The sequence below is a fragment of the Molossus molossus genome, unplaced genomic scaffold, assembly GCF_014108415.1.
Source record: "Molossus molossus isolate mMolMol1 unplaced genomic scaffold, mMolMol1.p scaffold_m16_p_1, whole genome shotgun sequence".
Lineage (NCBI taxonomy): Eukaryota > Metazoa > Chordata > Mammalia > Chiroptera > Molossidae > Molossus > Molossus molossus.
The window spans coordinates 232,332,312-232,351,656 of record NW_023425344.1 but is presented as its reverse complement, the minus strand read 5'-3'; the positions used below and the strand labels follow the sequence as shown (position 1 = coordinate 232,351,656).

Below are 19,345 nucleotides of genomic sequence, written 5' to 3'. Positions count from 1 at the left end.
ACATTTTAGTAAATCACTTTCCCCAAAGTTTGCAAGCATTTCCTAAAAACAGTCAGAGGTATGAATTTTTTTTTCTCTCTCTCTCTCTCTTTAAATCACAAAGCAAAATTCCACTGTCCCTCCCCCCACCCCCCCACTTCTAAAAAAAAAAAAAAAGTTGTCGAGTTTTGCTTTTCTATTCACTGCAGTCCTGGCCAAAGTAAAGCCCTCTTTCTCAATGACGTCAAGATCTTTACCAAGATTAGGCTTTCATTTCTCTATTGCAGCAATTAGCCAGGGAATGTATAAAAGGCTTCAGGGAGACTCACTGGGCTGCAGAGAGCACTTTGCACCACAGATAGCACGAAGCAAAGCCAGAGGGAGTGTGGAGAGGAGAGGAGCCAGCCGCCCCAGGAGAAGGGAGAGAGTGAGACAGGCTGGGGGAAGGAGAACAGAAAGTGTGTGTAAAACGGAGTAAAGAAGGGGGAAAAAAAAACTACCCTTAAAGCACATTTTAAAAACTCTGGCAATTCAAGAAAGAAACAGGCTCCGTATCTGAACATAGAGACAATGAAAAGCTCAAGAAAATTTTGCAGTCTCTGCCAGGCTCATAGGTGCTTGGAAATGAAAGTGGAACTAACTGCCTGTCTCTAACCGACTCTGAGAGGGTGACTGGATTAGGGACTGGTACGCCAGTTTTTTTTTTTTTAACATCTTAAATCCTGAAAAAAAAAAAAAAAAAAAAAAAAAAAAGGCAGCAGCTCCGAATTGAATGAATTGATGGGCACACTCCAACTGCTGGGCTGGAGAGACTGGACTTGGTCTTGCCATTTCTGCTTCTTTGAAAGAGGAGAGAGCTTGGGCTTCCTTTTAATTTAGTTTTTCTCCTTCTCCCCACACCCCCCAACCTTCCCCTTTCCCTCCCCACCCCCTCTATTACCACCCCCTTTTAAATAAGAGGGTGAAGGGGAGCCACGGCGCACACTGGAGCTGACTCAGGAGCCAGAGAAGATGGGCATCCTCAGCGTAGACTTGCTGATCACATTGCAGATTCTGCCAGTTTTTTTCTCCAACTGCCTCTTCCTGGCGCTCTATGACTCGGTCATTCTCCTCAAGCACGTGGTACTGCTCTTGAGCCGCTCCAAGTCCACTCGCGGGGAGTGGAGGCGCATGCTGACCTCAGAAGGGATGCGCTGCGTCTGGAAGAGCTTCCTCCTTGATGCCTACAAACAGGTGAGCTCGCCGGAGGGGCTTCTTAGTTCAGCAGGGGCAGGGGCTGCAGTGTCGGGGACTGGAGGCCCCTTGGGAAACCTGGGGTGAGATTGTGGAGCCCTATTGGGGGGCCGAGTGGTTATGCTCAAGGGAGCGCCTGCCTTGACATTCTTACACCTGTCACACAAGTTAGATTTGGGGTTGACAGGGTGTAAGCCATGCTGACTCTGCGTGACCTGAGAAGGAGTCTTTCTAACAAGGGGCATCTAATGGCGTGCTGTGCTTTTGGAGTAGAAGGTGTTTGTGCCGGCAGGATAACTTCGGGAAAAGTCTGAAGATGTTGGGGGAGGGAAGCCTGATACATTTCATCTGCTTGTGATTAACTGGGATTTTGATGTTTTGCTTGATGCGATGCTAGGTGGGCTGTATGGGGAAAGACAGGTCTAGGATGGGCTTGGACAAGCAAGAGGGAAAAAGGAAATGCTACCAAGACTCTTAAGGAGAGGACAAGGCTGCAGAAAATGGTCACAACAGGTGTGGTTTGGCATCATAGTCATGTCATTTCTGGGAGAGGTAAGAGTTAATGAACACAAGCCCGTGTGCAGCAGTGTCTTCTATGTGGTGCTGGTCTGGACCCTTTAGGAGAGGTTGTCTGGCCCTCCACCCCAAGTTACTAGATGGCAGTGTGCAAAAGGAAGGTCTTAGCACTGGCTCAGAACTCCAGACTTTGTGCGAGACACCAGGTTTGCTTTGTTTCTCCAAAGTAAAATACGCTGTCTTAGAAAGAGCAGATAGGTCTATGGTTTGTTAAATTCAAAGCTGTTAGGACACCTGCCTTGAACACTGAAGCAGGGACCTCGCTTACCTGTGGAAGTCGTGTCCCAGGGGCTGCTCTCTCAGAGCCAGGGTTGGGATCTTTGTTTCTCAGTGAAGAATGCTGGCATTTTAGCCTTTTTGTTGCTTGGAGCATCCTTAACTCATCTGAAGGAGCAAAGTGGAACGTTTTCTCATTGGTCCTCAGTCAATTTGCCCCCTCCCCCTATGCCCATATAACTCCTGAAGGTCTCTGAGCAAGAAGAATTGACTCATTTGGCAAAAGTTGCTATCAAAGCAGACAGTTGGTTTTCCCTAACAGTATTGGGGAACCGTGTCCAAGTTCCCAAAGAAGGGAGTTTGCCAGGAATATGGAAGCCAATGAAGTGGTGAACCATAGGCAGGTAGCACCTCAGAACCAGAGATACAACTCAGAATAAAAGAAGGGAGAGGGAATAAGTTCTCCATAAATAAACACTAGAAAACTAAACCTGTGCACCAGGAAAGGACAGGATATTAACTTCTAGTCACAAAGAATCCAGAGTAGGGTTGTTCCAATGAAAATCAAACAAGTATCCAAGAAGAAAAAAATCCAACATGATTTAGGGAAGTTTTACTAGAATACATGTCTTTGTTATTGAGAGTAACCTGCAGAAGGGTTGCGTTTATTTCTGAAGATAAGAATATTGTCAGAACTCTCGTCAATAATGAAACATCCTTTTATAATAATATGAAATGATTCTCAAGTTCTAACAGTAAAATGCACTTACATTGTGTGTGTGAGGCCAATAGGAGAGGTGATAAGAAGATATTGAGGGGATCATTTCATTTCTACAAGTGCATACACTGAATGTAGAATGTTTATATTTTTGTATTTGTAGGTTTTGGGAGATGACATGGCAATGTCAGTGGTATAATCTCAGCATATTAAACTCTCACTTTTTTGAAAGAGAACTGACTTTTGCCTATAAAAAAAAGTCACTGCCTAGGATAATTTTACTTATATGCATATCTACTCCTATAAATAGCTCTCCCATCAAATATAGGGTCTGTGATGTTGCCCACAGATATTAAATGAGGTTGTGTCTCCTATTAAGTAACTTACTGAAATTACAAGGGAAAAGCAAACAAATGCTTCTGTAATAGACTTTATTATTTATTTTTTCATTAATGTATAGTGTTCCATTGTGTTGCAATATTTTGTTATTCCTATTCCAGGAACTGAGAAGGATGAGTGATTTGTTGTTGGTTTTTTTTTTTTTTTTTTTTGCCTATGGTTTGTTCATTCCTCCCCTGCTGATTTGATTAGTGACCACATTCACGACTGATGTTATTAAGTTTGCTTTTAATGATTTATTTACTAGCTACCACCATGGGAGGAAGCATCCCACGAACCCACATGTCCAGAGACCAGACTGGACTGGGTATGTAATGAATGGAAACATGGTAAACACAATGTGCACTGATTTAGGTCCCCTGCTGTCTCCCAGTATGGCAAGGGTGGTGGTGGCTGTCGTGGCATTTGAGGGTCACCCGGAATCTCTGAAACAGGTGGAATCACTTTCCCAAGTGCTGTTGTCATCTGTGCCACCTTCTCGGGCGTAGCCATTTCTAGTGACACCCTGGAGGAGGTTCTGGAGGAGATGGCATCACAGTATTTCACAATCCTGACTTGCATTATTCTGAGGCTGCCACCCCTGAAGCAGAGTTTTCCAGGATGACTATACGCACATGTGATATGATTACATGTGTCATTTCTAATTCTTCTTGTTGTCGAATAGCAGATTTTGGGGAAGATTTTAAGAGAAGGTACAGTCAAAGGGTTATCTCTGGGTTTGGCTGTTACAAGAGGCAATAGAGAAATTAAAACAGAGCAGCAGCAACACACACACACACACACACACACACAACCACCTCTTCTTCATGAATATGCTGAATGCAATTTAAAATTGACTTTGTGGGAAGCTTTTAAAGATGATTTGGGTTTGGTTAGAGGGAGTTCCATGCACTGTTGTGATGAAAAAGTAGGTCTACGGAATCTTTTGAGAGATTGGGGTGAATAATTGATAATTTGGTAGGTACGTCTCCCTAGTCAGTGTCTAGCACGGCGTCCTGCTGCTGGTGCTCGAAGGCTGAAATAGCAGCGATGGGCGCACTGCCCTGCCTGGGAGCCCGCGACCCCCTAAATGACGTGCGAAAGGAAACACACCTATAGAGTCTGAGAAGCAGTTTCGCTTCCTCACGGTTAATATGACAGTGGTACAGAAAATATATTCCTGTGAACATATAATTTTGGTTTTGAAAGGGTCTCTTTAACATTCTCCTCCTCCTCCTCTTCATTCTCCTCAAGCCTTTGACACTAGTTTCCACAATGGAAAATGGCTCTTTGAAGAGAGAAACATTCTCAAAAGAACACAAAAATGAACCCCAGTCAGAGCTTGTCCATCACTTGGGTGAAACAGTGGGAAACGATAGAGCTCAGAGCTAAGTTTTCCAGGTAGGAATCGAAAAAGAGAATGACCAAAAGGGTACTGAATTCAGAGGAGAGAGTAGGTAGCTTATTCTCCAACTCTGATGTATTTGGCCAATTTGAATGTAAATGGTTAAACGGCTGCGTAATAATTGTTTGGCTATGCTTGTAAAGACATCGATGCAGCCTGGTCATTATGTCAAAGAGTTTGAAATTTCCTGATAGTGAATAAAGCCGTTCCAGGGCTTTGAATAGCAAGAAGGGGCTCTAAAAACTATTCTGCCACATACCCACCCCTCATTTTTATCCTTTGCTTTACTTGCTATCATGAGATTAGGTAATGTGTTGTCCAGAAGCCTTACTCAGGCTGTGGCAAAGAAAAGAAAAAAAGGTCAATAGTATATGCTCTATTTCCAGCTTCCACTTGACGAATGGTCCTTTCTTTGTTCCTTTCACCCTGCATTTCTCAGCGCACAGTGCGTTCCCCTTTCCCAGGGCACTGAACGCTGTCAGTAAAACGAACCCCTTCACCAAGGGAATCACAGTCATACACACGCCATGCAGTGACACTCTTGCTCATATTTATAAACATGGCTATCGCAACATTTGGGCTTGGCCCAGAGATGTGCCCTGTTGTAAGAAGGCAAGCCCTTTATTTGCTCTCCTGTTGGTGGTGTGTTGATGCAGAGTACAAAAACTGAAGAAAGGGCCCTTGTAATCATGTAGACGAGAAAGATAAAAGTCGGTGATGACGATACTGCATTTTACGTATGTCTTTTCTGATTGTTGCAAAATAAAGGAACCCTTTGGGAACATCGGAACTTCAAGACCAATTAGTGGAAATGATGCTTCTTGTGTTTGGGCATTAAATACTGGGCAGGGTTCTCTTTAGAGCGGCTAATGCTGGCAGGGAAAGAGGTACCGACCTAATTACTCTTCCGCAAGAGTAAAAAATGCCTTTTGAATGCCTCTTTGGCAAATATGTCTCATTAAGGACAAAAACCAAACACAAACCCTCTAAGAAGGAGAAATTAAGATGATAGGTAACTTGTGGCCAGGAGACTTTCTGTGCCACTGTGGGAAATTAAAACAAAGTTTGGGAGTATCAGGGGATAACTTGTTTTTGTTGAGCTTCTTTCCTGCAGCCTAAATGTTATTATTATGGGACCAGCTTTATTTTCTTCATCATTTTGGCTCTTTGTCAAGGAATGCTCTGCTCCTGGGGAAAGCAAAGAATCTTCCATTATTGAAGACGATGGTGATGCTCCCATCCCATCTCGGCAGGGTACATAACCAAGCAAACCTAGAAATTCTCCATTTAAAATTCTAGTCATAATAATTCAATTTTCATGGTGACCAAATGGGAAAATGAGAAATGAACAATAAATCTTTAAAAGATTTTCTTTGTTGTTTAAAGCAAAGTTTAATATGTTAAATTTCTAATGTTTTCTTTTATTGCTGAATTATCCTCCATCAGCAGGTTTTTAGCTCGGATGTATAAATTTTATGATTAGCGTATGACACTTATAAAAGCAGACTACTAGTCTACTCACATTTGGACATACAAATCATGGGTGTGTGTTTTCCCACATAGTATTTTTAACAACATTGATCTTAACTATTCATTTCTCATGAACAGAATATGTTAATGACATTCTAATCTGCAGTGGGATCCCATATATGTTCAACAAAATAAACAGGAGTGACAATTTTCATTTTATACAGTAACCAGCTGAGATAATCAAGAAGAGGTCAACAGCTTGAGGTGTTGATTATGACAGTACCCTCCAGTAGGGCTCCTGGATTAATTTTTTAAAATTATCTATCTCCATGAGCTCATTAATCACCCAAATATGGTTATGTTCATTGCAGGTCAAAGTTATTATTAAATATACAGTTCTTCACTGACCCCCTACCTAGGATTATGACAACTATCATTCATACACATTCATTCAATAATTCATTTATATATACATTTTTTTCATTCAATGAATGAAATATGTATATTTGAAGTAAAATTTAATTTTCATTCAAATATATATATTCATTCAAATATGAATATATTTGAGATTCATATATATATGAAATACATATCTATATATCTATATCTATATCTATATCTATATCTATATCTATATCTATATCTATATCTATATCTATATCTATCTATAATCTATATCTATATCCCAGTTTAACAAAATGCCAAATCTCCACACACAAAGAATATTATGTATTTGCTATCTTTCTTATGTTTTAATTTTAGAGTTAAGGTGTTGTTCTTGTCCTAAATGTTTTAAGGTAAACTGGTATGTCTGTGTTTTGGAAAGAATTATGTGGCTGAATTATATTTTGTCACTAAGAAGAAAGAAAAAAGTGCTTTAACTTTCCAAGAAAATTAACCTCAGGTAATAAGAGTCACCTGTGACTGAAGCATCAGATTAGATTATTCAGTTGAATAATCAGGAATAATGCAAAGATCAACAGTTCTGCTTGGGTGAGAGCCAAGGACGTTAGAAACCCACTTAACAAGAACACACGATTGTTGATTGGTCTTAAAAATGACTCCAAAAGGCAGATGGATGTTTTCACACACCAAGAGCCTATAAGTCTATAGTCCAGACATGATTTTTTCCCCCTGTGCATGGATTGCTCACTTAACATAAAGTACAACAGCTAATGGATGCAGACTGATTGAATGCATTCAGATCTTTATGGTTTAAGTATGTTGAGGAACACAGCACAGCAATATGGTAAAAAGCAGCTGTGCTAGAATTGTTACTGCTATTTTAAGTGGAAAAGATATAATGGTAAGGTAACGATAGTCCTACCTACCACCTAATCTACAAAGAAGTACAAAAAGAACCCATAGATTATAGATTTATAATATCTTTAAATGTATATGTATATCTTTAAACTTTAAGTATATTTTAATACCTCAGAAACTTATATAAGTGTGGTTTATATAAAATAATAAACCAGTTGGAGAAAGACAAGTACCATATGATTTCACTCATATGTGGAATCTAATGAACCAAATAAACTAACAAACAAAATAGAAACAGATTCATAGATAGAAAACAGACCAACAACTGTCAGTGGGAAGGGGGGTTTTGGGGGCTGGGTTAAAAGGTGAAGGGATTAAGCAAACAAACAAATGAACAAACAAACTCTTAGTCACAGACAATAGTACGGTGATTCTCAGAGAAAAAGGGGGGTTGAGGGGAGGTAGAAGAGGGTAAATAGAGGATAAATGGTGATGGAAGGAGACTTGACTTGGGGTGGTGAACACACAATACAATACACAGATGATGTATTATAGAATTGTACACCGGAAACCTATATAATTGTATTAACCAATTTTACTCTAAAAATTCAAGAAAAGAGTAAAAAAAAAAATAAAGAAATTAAATAATTCATCTAAGGGGATTATTTTTCTTTCTCTAGTGTCACTTATAGATTAACCAAGACAATTAATATAAATAAAATAACATTTTCTCTGATAGTGATCGAAAACAAATGTACCTATTTAAATCACTCCAACAGCTTGCTTTTGTAAGAAAAAAAAGCATTATTTTAAGATTTCTTTTAGAAAACTAATAGTCCTTGTTTTGAACCTGCCCTGCTAAGATTTTTTCAGAAGCGAGAGACAGGGCTTCTTTAATTCTTTCTTTACAGTTAAAATGAGTTATGCATTAACATTAGATAGAAGCTTCTGTATAAAAACCCTTGAATGTTTTATATCATTTTGGATTGTTGAATTTTTAACAATTCACTTCTAAGTGATTTCAATTAACAGTAGTTTTATATGTGGCTGTATTTATATCAGAAGAATAAGTTGATCCAGTTGGAAGTGTTTTGTAATATTAAGGATAGTGTATAAAAATCAATTGTACTTCCATAAGTTGTCCCGGATGTTATTGGCTTTGATTAAACTATTCTAAGGGAAGATCCAGTTGTGTTCATTCAAACTGAAGTAATTGGCTCTTTTATGTTGCCTGTTTTTTATTATCAATTACAGATCCAACGGCCAGCAAACTTTCCTTTGGTCTCTGTTCAACTATTTAAACCACATGCAAAGGGTGCACATGGAACAATTTTCTTCTATATCTCGTCTGCCTGAGTATTTTATAATGTAGAGGAGCTTGTTAATAAAGTGGATGGTAGAAAAGTAAATGGTTTGTGACTTCCTAGATAAAAAGAGGAAAATAAACAGAAAAAACACACACATGAAAAATGAGAAATAAAAAGAATTCTGGAATAGTTTTATGTTTTTATTTGTTCATTTGTTTGTTTAATAAAAATGATGAGATCTAGTAAAAAAAAACAAAAATAGGCAGTAACTGTAGAAACCTCCAGGAAGGATGTCATATGGTGAGAGCTCAAATTACTTCTAATTCTTTTTTTAAACATAGAATTAGCCATAGGGTGGAATTCTGTTTTACCTGTTTGGGTGGCATCTAAGACTGGCAGCCTTCTTCCACACAGGGAGTTATTGTGTATAAAGAGCTCTATTTCTTATGTTCTCCTTCTGTGACCATATGAGGAAGACAGGCATTATTATTATTATTATTATTATTTTTTTTTTTTATCCTCACCCGAGGACATTTTTCCATTTTTTTGTTCAGGTAGAGTGGGAGGGAGAGAGAGGAACAGAGAGAGAGAGAGAGAGAAACATCGATGTGAAAGGAACACATCGAGTGGCTGCCACCCGCACAACCGACCAGGGCTGGGGACAAACTGCAACCAAGGTACATGCCCTTAGCGGGAACCGAACCCGGGTCTCTCAGGACCACAGGCCGACGCTCTAACTGCTGAGCCAAACTGGCCAGGGCAAGACAGGCATTATTATCACCATTTTACAGATGGGAAAGTTGAAGTTCTGAAGAGGTTAAGTGGGACTGGCTCTTTTTATAAATGGTGGACCCCACATTGTCTAGCTCTGGCCAGGAATAGAGCCCACTGGTATCACTGTCCATTGAGTAAGATTAAATGACTTAGCGTCATGCAATAAAGTAAAGGTCATTTCTTAGTGCTTTAGAATTTAGAAGAGAAAATTCAGAAAGAGGTACTATGTTCCATGGCTCTGATAATTTTTCTTAAAGTAGACCATTTAACTTTTTAAATGAAGTCAATTAATCATTTGTTCTATAAGGTGTGCTAAGCATTGACAGCAAAGTAAGGATAGCGAAGAATACCAACCTCAACTTAATTATGAAGAGAATTAACCACAGTGCTTTCAATGATAAAAATAATTACCTGCAGTGATTACACAGAATGAAAAAGACTTTTATTCCTTAGGGCCATTCTTCACATTACCTGCCATGGTGCGTCTTTACTCAAATCAATACATGTTTACCACATTTTATTAGAGCCACTTGTTTTCACATAAAGTGAATTGAAGTGACAATGTGTTTAATGTGGCATTCTCTTTCTCTTTCTTTTATTCACAACCAGGTGAAATTGGGTGAAGATGCTCCCAATTCCAGTGTGGTGCATGTCTCCAAGCCTGAAGGAGGTGACCACAGTGAAAATGGTGCCCAGGAGAAGACAATTGATGGAGCCGAGTGCCACCTTCTTGACTTTGCCAGCCCTGAGCGCCCACTGGTGGTCAACTTCGGCTCAGCAACTTGACCTCCTTTTACTAACCAGCTGCCAGCCTTCAGAAAACTGGTAGAGGAGTTCTCATCAGTGGCTGACTTCCTGTTGGTCTACATTGATGAGGCTCATCCTTCAGATGGTTGGGCGGTGCCTGGGGATTCTTCTTTGTCTTTTGAGGTGAAGAAGCATCGGAACCAGGAAGACCGATGTGCAGCAGCCCATCAGCTTCTGGAGCGTTTCTCCTTGCCGCCCCAGTGCCGAGTTGTGGCTGACCGCATGGACAATAATGCCAATGTAGCTTATGGGGTAGCCTTTGAACGTGTGTGTATTGTGCAGAGACAGAAAATTGCTTATCTGGGAGGAAAGGGCCCCTTCTTCTACAATCTTCAAGAAGTCCGGTGTTGGCTGGAGAAGAATTTCAACAAGAGATGAAATTAGATTAGCTGGTTAAAGGTATGATTCAAATAGAGCTTTACATATATATACATATATGTAAAGGAAAGGAAACTAAGAACTGAATCCACTATTTCAACTGAATCTCATTGCCTCACTGAAAGACAGAAATTTACCTGTCAGAAGAACATAAACCTCTAACATCTCAATATTTTTTTCACCACTCAAATAGCATTGGGCTCAGTAGTAGCCCCACACTTCTCTTTCTTAAAAAAAACTTAAAATTTTTTCTTATTGAAAAGGCCCCAAAATGGAGAGGAAGAAACCCTGTTTGCTACAGCTGACGCATGCTTTGAGACCTGAAGAAAAGACATACCCGAATGACTACCATGTTAGGGAAGCTACTGTTCTTGTTAGTATGAGTATTGCCTAGGCTTTATTCAACATGGGTAGAGCTCAACTAAAAAAATCTTAAATATTCACTCATAATGAGGCCTTGAACCTGGGCCATGTGGTTAGAACCTTGATGTTTAACATGTTAGTTTCTGATGTTCTAGTTTCTAGCCATGTAGTGCTCTATGCTCATCTAAACATCCCAGAACTCACAAGTGTATTTGTAGATATCCAGAATGATTCCTACCTGGAGGGGTAGAACAATCGTCTGAAATCTGAGAGTTACTTTCGAGGCAGGTGAGGGAAGTACTAGAAGAAAATCAAGTTGGCTAACTAGGAAGAGGACACAGAAGGATTAGGAGGCTTCATAGAGTTTCACCTTGAAAGTGAGACTAACTTCTTACCCCCAGAAACATGGAGACATACACAAGGCCAGAAAAAGAAGGAGCTCAACTAAAAGTAGCGTAGAGAATATACACGGGAAATCAATGTATTTATCTTATACCCCTAGATTGAGGGAGAAAGGGGATTGAAAGAAAAATACACACTCTAATATTTGTATTTCTGAGGGGTTTGGGAGGAAATAATTACCTTTGAAACGTGTGTGTGTGTATTTTTAGTGGGTGAATAATACTGATTAAAGGTAAAACCAGTGGGTCCAGCAGTCCTGGTCTGCCCCTCTCCATCCCTACAGTTATGATGTGCCCCAACTCATTCTTGATCTCGTTGTCTGCAGAAGTGTTTTTCAATGCTGAGCTCTTCAGCTCAAAGTCTGTATGTGGATTCACACTCAGATGCTGTGGGAGGTAGATGCTCTACCCATTCAGCTAAGCACTACTTTCCTTTCTAAGTAGGTGAACTGTAATGAATGATCAGTACAAATAAACATGGTTTCTTCAGTTGTAAAATAGAGGAAGAGAAAATTTCCATCAGTAATTTTGGAGGCTTTGCTGTAAGGCAATTCTCAGTAGCATGGGATTTAGTAAAATGGAATTCCCATTGACATGTGAATTGGGACTTGGGTCTTCCTTCTTCCTTTGTTTCTATTAGCTGAGGTCTAGTAATCTAAGGCCTTTATAGTACATTAATATAAAATTATCTTAATATATACATGTATATATATATAATATTTCTCTTTAAAATAAAGACGTGATAGTTTTACCTATAAATAACATAAGTAATATCTAAATATTATAACCTCCAAAAGAATACAACCTCTAAAAGAATACAACCTACAAATTTTGTATCATTAATATAAGGATGCTATCAAATCACAGTACATGGTTGTATTTATATGTACAAACAAAGGTTCTTATGACTATTCCATTAATAATTAAATCATAAAATAAAACTAATAGAAAGATATCTAAACTTGAAAATATCTTTCTGAACTAGATGCCTGAAATGAAAAATATGTTGGAACTGAGTTAGCATAAAACAGAATTAAAAAAAAAAAATTGGAATAATGTAGTAATCATATCACTAGTCAGTTTATTGTTTAGCTATCAAAGGACCATTTTAACTGACTTTTTATGCAGCAGTATTTAAGCTTCTCAGTATCTTAAATTCTACAAAACACACCCATGAAGAAACAAAGCAGAGTTTGAAAAGGTGACACTATCTAACACATTTCTGGAAAATCACATTGAGAATAGATTATTTCAGAGTTAAATAGTTAAACTCCATAAGTCAAGGCTTATCAGTGGGCCCCACGATTTTTATCTTCAAAATGGTGTTGAGATTTATGTGGTAGATAAAAGAACAATTGGTTGCCGCACACCCACTCGTTGTCCTTGAACTCCTGCTTTGTTCTACAGGTACAATAAAGGAACAGGATGTTAGAGAAGCTGGTGGGGGGATGAGATTTGGCGAAAGCAGTTAGTGCTAGTCGTCTGGGGAAAAGGGTGATAGAAAAAGTCACCCAGTTGTGATACATTTTTAAAGAAAGAAAAAGTTGTGTGTGTGCAATACCTCTCCTTGAGGAGAATCCAATGGAGAAATGAAGCAGTGGAAGTAGACATACAAAGGCATAGGCTGAATATCAGGGAAAAAGATATGTTCGCTGGAACATAAAAGAGTCACTGGAAGAAAGACTGTTGGGGGCCAATGGAGAAAGTGAATTGACAAAGCTCAGGAATCTTACAATTTATAGAATGGCTTGGTGTTGTCAGAAGTATGATAAGCCTGTAATTATGTAACCTATTTATCTCAACATGAATTTTTATGATTTCCTGTGATGTGTCTTTTATGAACTTAACAAGAACTCATTATTTGAGATAGAGGGAATCGGTGCTTAGCTGATGTGCTGAGAGAAATTATTCGATTAACAGTACCCACCCCACCAAGCTTGTCTTTTATAAAGTATGTTCCTTTGAAAAATTGTAGTTCTTATTGTCACAAGGAAAAAAAAAATATATATCTATATATCTATATATATTTAAAATTTTATGTGTAAAACTTTGAGTTGTTGTTCTTAATACCCAAGCATCTTTACCCCTGTGTTTACATGGAGCTATCAGTTTAGCCTTTTAAACTGAATTAGCTTGTCTGCTATTGAAATAGTTTCCAAGCAATTTTAGATATTATCTTAGCATCTGGGTTCTCTCAAACAGGTAGTGTTTGAAAGACTTATGTCTTGGAACTCTTCAAAACTTACTTTATTTTATTTTATTTGAAAATATTAGTGGAATCAACAATGACTGTCTTAAATGGGCATAAATGAAATGCCTGCACAGTAATGTAGAAGTATTTGTTACGGAACTTAAAATGTAACTGACCTCTTTAGAAACAGGTTAGAAGCTCTGTTCTTGCTTTGTATAGCTAAAGTGAGTCATTTAACTTATCTGACGTTTTATATTTATGTTTTGGATCTCCAGTCCTATGTCTTCACCTTGTTTATAGAATGTACCCCTGATTTTTGGCAATATCAACTTCTAAATGGCGTATTGAGTTAGTTAAATTCTGCCATTAACCAGGAAATGCCTATTCTATGATCAAGGAGAAAAGAACGGCAGCTGCCTTTCATTTTGCCTCAGTGTATTTCACTAGTTGGGCTCTTGAATAAAATTTAGGAAATGTGGCGAGGTCATGTGTGAGTACTGCCTGGCTACATAAAATACCAGAGAGGCAGGTGAAAGACAGTATCTAGGTCTCTGGGGAAATTCCCAGCTGAATACAAGGTAGCCTCAGCTTGTCCTATGGGCTACGTCCATAGCACAAGGAATGCACTGGTGTACAGGACTTCCCGTTCTGTAAATCCTAAGAGGATAAACCTGGACATTATTCCACCTGACCTCTGACTGAAGATGTGGAAGATAAGCTAAACTAGAATCACATGCACATTGCAAAGAGAAAAGTGCAGACACCGACTTCTGTCCCATTGAAGAATTAACGAAACCCTTTACCAGCATTTCAAGTATTTCAGAACATGCCCAATGTCATATCTCTCAGCAGTGGAGAATAATAATGAGCCTTTAAATTCCAGAAGCTTTTTTTTTTAAAAAAAAAGATATTGCCAGAAATCAGAGCTAAGATGTTTTTTGTTATATGCAAACCACCTCCCTACTTCCTCCTGTATCTTAAAAATAGAAGCTAAACCCAGTCTTCAAGTGCGAGTCTAGAATGGGCACAAGTACCAGCCTCTGCTTGCTGATGGGTACTCTCTTGGTAGTGCCCTGAAGTCCTCTGGGAAAGAAGGGGGCGGGGCCTAGGAGAGTCAGGGTGTTTGTTGCTAACTGGAGAGACCCGGGCTCTGGGGGCTTGGTCCACTTATTTGGGAAGATTCTAAAAGAAGCTTCACACCATTGGAGGAGGGCTGAGTTTCACTGAGTGACTTTAGGATGCGCCAAAAGGCCACTTCCTAATGCCTTACATTTGGGAATGCACCAGAAGCAAGGCCTCAGAGTTAAGAGACCCAGCTCTGTTCCACAGTGAGTCTGAACCAACAGAAAGCAAACATGTACCGATCTCCACACAACACTGTTCCCACAAGTCGGGCCTTGCTGCCTGTCTTGAGCAACAGCACCAGAGCTCCAGAGAGTTTATTTAATATTTACTGAGGAGACTTTGAAGACCCAGGAGATGTTTAATGAAGTCATTATTTTGGCTAAAAACTCCCCTGACCCCCCTAAAAAACAAACAGGTAAACACATAAATGAAAGAAGCCCACAGAAGGGGTTGGGAAATAAATAAAATGCTCTCAAGACTTCTACGGACCACGTCACTGGTGGGTGTGGTTTTTATGTGTGTTAGAACCGGAGGATGTGAAAACAGAAATGTCCAGTACTTTACAACCAAAGCAATGAAAAGATACTGGGTAGGAAATGTTGGCCAGTGTTGTTTAGTTTTGCATCACATGAACTCCAGACTCCATCACCAGCCCAAGTAACGGGGCACCCGAAGAGGGAGATTGGGGTGTGCGGAGGCCACAAATGTGCGAATGATAACTACTGACGAAAGAGTCATCGACTCAGTTAGTGGTTGGATGTAGTCACATTTGTTTGCCTCTGCCCATCTTGGTCTTCCTGGCAAGGAGAATATTCGGGGCATGATGCTATGAGTACTGGGCAAATGTGGTGAGAATGCATGTGTGTATCTCTGCGTCTTGGTTGAAGAAACAGAAATGCTTTGGAGACTATCAGTAGAAAGAGTGTTATTATATTGGTGCTGAGTGGTATGTGTGCTTTTACAATTTGTTCTTGTATTTTAATAAACTTTGAATAAAAGAATAAAGTTACTCTTTGGTTCTATTTGTTTATTTTTGAATTACTCTCTAGACCTTACCCATGGCTGGGACACATTCATGGTTGACAAGGGAAAGAGAATCCATCATTCTAATATTTATTCCTTGGTATTTGTGGGGAAAGTTGCCAGCAAGGCCAAGTTATTTTAATCTCATGCTGTGTGCCAGAGTCTTCAAGGAAATCAAGACAAGTTAAAAGAAAATCTTCAGATACTTTCCATATTCATGGACAAGTTGCACACAGAATTCATGGAAAGGGGCCTGTTAAAGAGACTGTGGAGCAAACTTCTACTTGGTTATATTTACACCCCCGGTTTTCTAAGTGCAATAAATAAACTTTCCAGGAAGTTGAAAGTTGGTTAAAGCAACACACACACACACACACACACACACACACACACACAGTGCGTATATGTGTGTATTTATATATGTTAGCTACATATATAGATATGTATATACACACACATATATAATTTGTTATACAGTTGTCAATACATTAATGTAAAAAGAAAAAAAAATCAACATCTGAACACATTTATATCAAGCACTTTCCACTGTGAAAAGGTATAAAGCATATAAATGGTTTACAGGGGTAATGGCCTGTTAATGACAAAGATTTATTTGCCAAATGGTTAAATATGTCCATTTTGTTCCTGAAAACAGGTGGCTTAACCAAAGTATTAGTATCTGTTAAGACTCTTGCTCATGTTTTCCTACACATAATAAGTGCATTAATGTTTGTAGTGTCTTATATAACATTCCTGATTTTCAATGGAAATGTAAAGAATCATTGCTTTGACAACTATGGATTGAGTTTCCATGCTCTGCAGGGTGCACCCTGTGCTGGGTGCAAGGGATAAGCTAAAGCAGTAAAACTAAACTCATAAAGACATGACTTCCTCAAGGAATCTGTCAGCTATTCGTTGAGACTGCAAATAACAAACTCAAATTAGTCTACAACAACAACAAAAACAACAAAACAAAAATCTGAATTTATTGGCTAATGTAACCAAACCCTGGGAATGAATGGGTTGAAACTTGCCTCAGGGACAATCGGATCCAAGGGCTTAGAAATCCTCAGTGCTTACTAGGTCTTTGTTTTGTTTCTTTTTGGGGTGTCAGCTCTTTTGTTCAGACTGGTTTTTACTTATGTTGGGTGACTTGGCTGGGCACAGCTTCTCACCTTCATTCTAACTATAAAATGGCTTAGATAGAGTTTAATCTTACCTGCAGGGAAGGACTTGAACTGGACTAACTTGTATTATAAGCCTGCTCTGTTGCCATGTGTGTAGAGTTTGTTACCACAAGACAGAGCAAGAAGTGCCGGGAATATACCAAGGTATCAAATGTTAACTCAGTGGCATTGTTATTTTTGTTTTATTAAGGTGATATTGGTTAATAATGTTACATAAATTTTAGGTGTACAACATTATAGTTCAATATCTGTATACTCTATTGTATGCATATCACCAAAAGTCTAGTTTCTTATTAGCATACATTTGACGTGCTTTACCCATTCATCCTCCCTAAACCCTTTCCCCTCTGTTCTTTATAAGTTTGGTTTTTTTTAGTCATTTGTTACTTTCTTGTTTTATATTCTACATATAAGTGAAATCATGTTGGTTTTTTTTTTTTTTTTTTTTTTTTGTCCTTTCCCATCTGACTTATTTCACTTGGCTTTCTACCTTCACGATCCATCCACATACACAGTAGTTAGACATTTATAAAACTTACAAAGTGATCCCCCAATAAGTCTAGTACCCAACTGACACCATACCAAGTTATTACATTATGAACTATATTCTGTAATTATTTTATCTTTTTTATTGCTACGTAATCTCTCTCTTTCTCTCTCTCTCAACACACACACATCTTTTATGTTGCACGAGAATTCCCTTTTTCCACGTCCTCTCCAACACTTGTTATTTCTTATCTTTTTGATAATAGCCATCCTATCAGATGAGAGGTGATATTTCATTGTGGGTTTTTATTTATACTTTCCTAATGATTAGTGGTATTTAACATCTTTTCATATGCCTATTGGCCATCTGTGTGTCTTCCTTGGAAAAATGCCTATTCAGATCCGAGTGACCAGCGTTCTTAGCTTCCATCACAATAAAGGTTAAGTAAAGATACTAGTGCACCTCAATAAGTGATATGACAATAAATAAGAACAAGTTCAGAGAAAGGAAGGAACCTGTGGATACAGCTGTCGGAAGAGACCTTGTAAAGTTTTAAAAAATAAACTTGAATTGAACTAGGAGGATGGGCAAGATTTAGGCAGGGAATAAGATGGCTTGTTTTTTTCACTTAGTAAGTCAACATGTATTTACTAAGTGTCCATGAGTTGTGATTAAAAAGGCTGAATTAGTAAAAAAAAAAAAAAAATAATAATAATTTAGAGAACTGAGGATAGAAGCTGTACTTTATATTTCTTTATATTTTTTCTTCTTTTGGGTGAGCAGAGATTTAAATCACTAAAGTTCAATCACCAATGAAAGTTTTAAGCACCTATTAAGTAAAAAATAAAGCACTAGCCCTGGCCGGTTTGGCTCAGTGGTTAGAGCGTCGGCCTGCGGTCCTGAGAGACCCGGGTTCGGTTCCCGCTAAGGGCACGTACCTCGGTTGCAGTTTGTCCCCAGCCCTGGTTGGTTGTGCGGGTGGCAGCCACTCGATGTGTCCCTTCACGTCGATGTTTCTCTCTCTCTCTCTCCCTCTCACTCTACCTGAACAAAAAATGGAAAAATGTCCTCAGGTGAGGATAAAAAAATAAAATAAAATAAAATAAAATAAAGCACTAGCCACCCAAACAGTACATTCAGTGGGTATGTGTACAAATGGTATAAAATATGTTTTCCCATACTATAAGTATTTACAGTCTAGCTGGTAAGTAAAAAATATAAACATGATAATATCTGATGTACCAGATATAATCTCCAATTGTACTGAGCCTTATAACCTTGAAGTTTTGCTACTTAAATCCATCTAGAAGGAACTTTAGAAGAAAGTGAAGGAAATAAAAAACATAGAACAGGGTATTTTAAAAATAAGGAAGTCTTCCAATGAGTGCTGAACCCTTAAAGATATTCCAGGAAAATTTGTAATAAAACTCCTAAGTATCACACATTGTACTGAGGCATTTTGCAAAGGCATTCAGAATCCTTTTCCAATTTCCACATGTGTTAAGATGCCTTAGTCATCTTAGTCAACTGCTATGTACTAGGTTTGTGCAATAGACGCAAGGAAGATACGCTAGTGTATAAGACATAGAGTATATCCCCAGCATACACTAGGGCAAAAACTTGAAAATTTTAATAAGAAAAATGCAAGGTTTCTTTGGATGAAGTTAATGAGATGTACTGGAAGAACTTGCACATCTAGCCATTGAGAATTCATGGGGTCTCCCTTCTGGAACCAAGTCTGGCTAGAGATTTGTTACAGTTTGGCTCAATTGCACCCTGTAGTTTAAATATCCAGGGGAGGGGACCATTCTGGGTCTTGCAACTGTCTCGGTCTTCTAGAGTAGTGACAGAGATCCTAGGTACCTCTTGATAAACTGTGGTCGTTTTAAATGGCAAAAAGGGAGACTGGACACAGAGAATGCTTGGAGTCCAGGAGCCCGCTCATTCCCATTCCTGCTCCGAAAAAAGACGTTAACTTCTGTTTCCTCTCCTGCCTCTGTCCTCCCTTTTATATTTTCCATCTCTCTCCAAAAAAAGGGAAGAACTTTAACCTGAATGCAGTGA

General features: G+C 38.7%; 1 protein-coding gene across 1 annotated transcript; it reads left to right on the top strand.

Annotated features, from left to right (window-relative positions):
- Nucleotides 1-975: 975 nt before the first annotated feature.
- DIO2 (iodothyronine deiodinase 2) lies at nt 976-11,907 on the top strand. Its single transcript, XM_036274118.1, is given in 3 exon segments — nt 976-1,212; nt 9,929-10,500; nt 10,502-11,907. Coding segments are annotated over 3 exon segments (816 nt in total). The 5' UTR covers nt 976-990; the 3' UTR covers nt 10,524-11,907.
- Nucleotides 11,908-19,345: the final 7,438 nt, after the last annotated feature.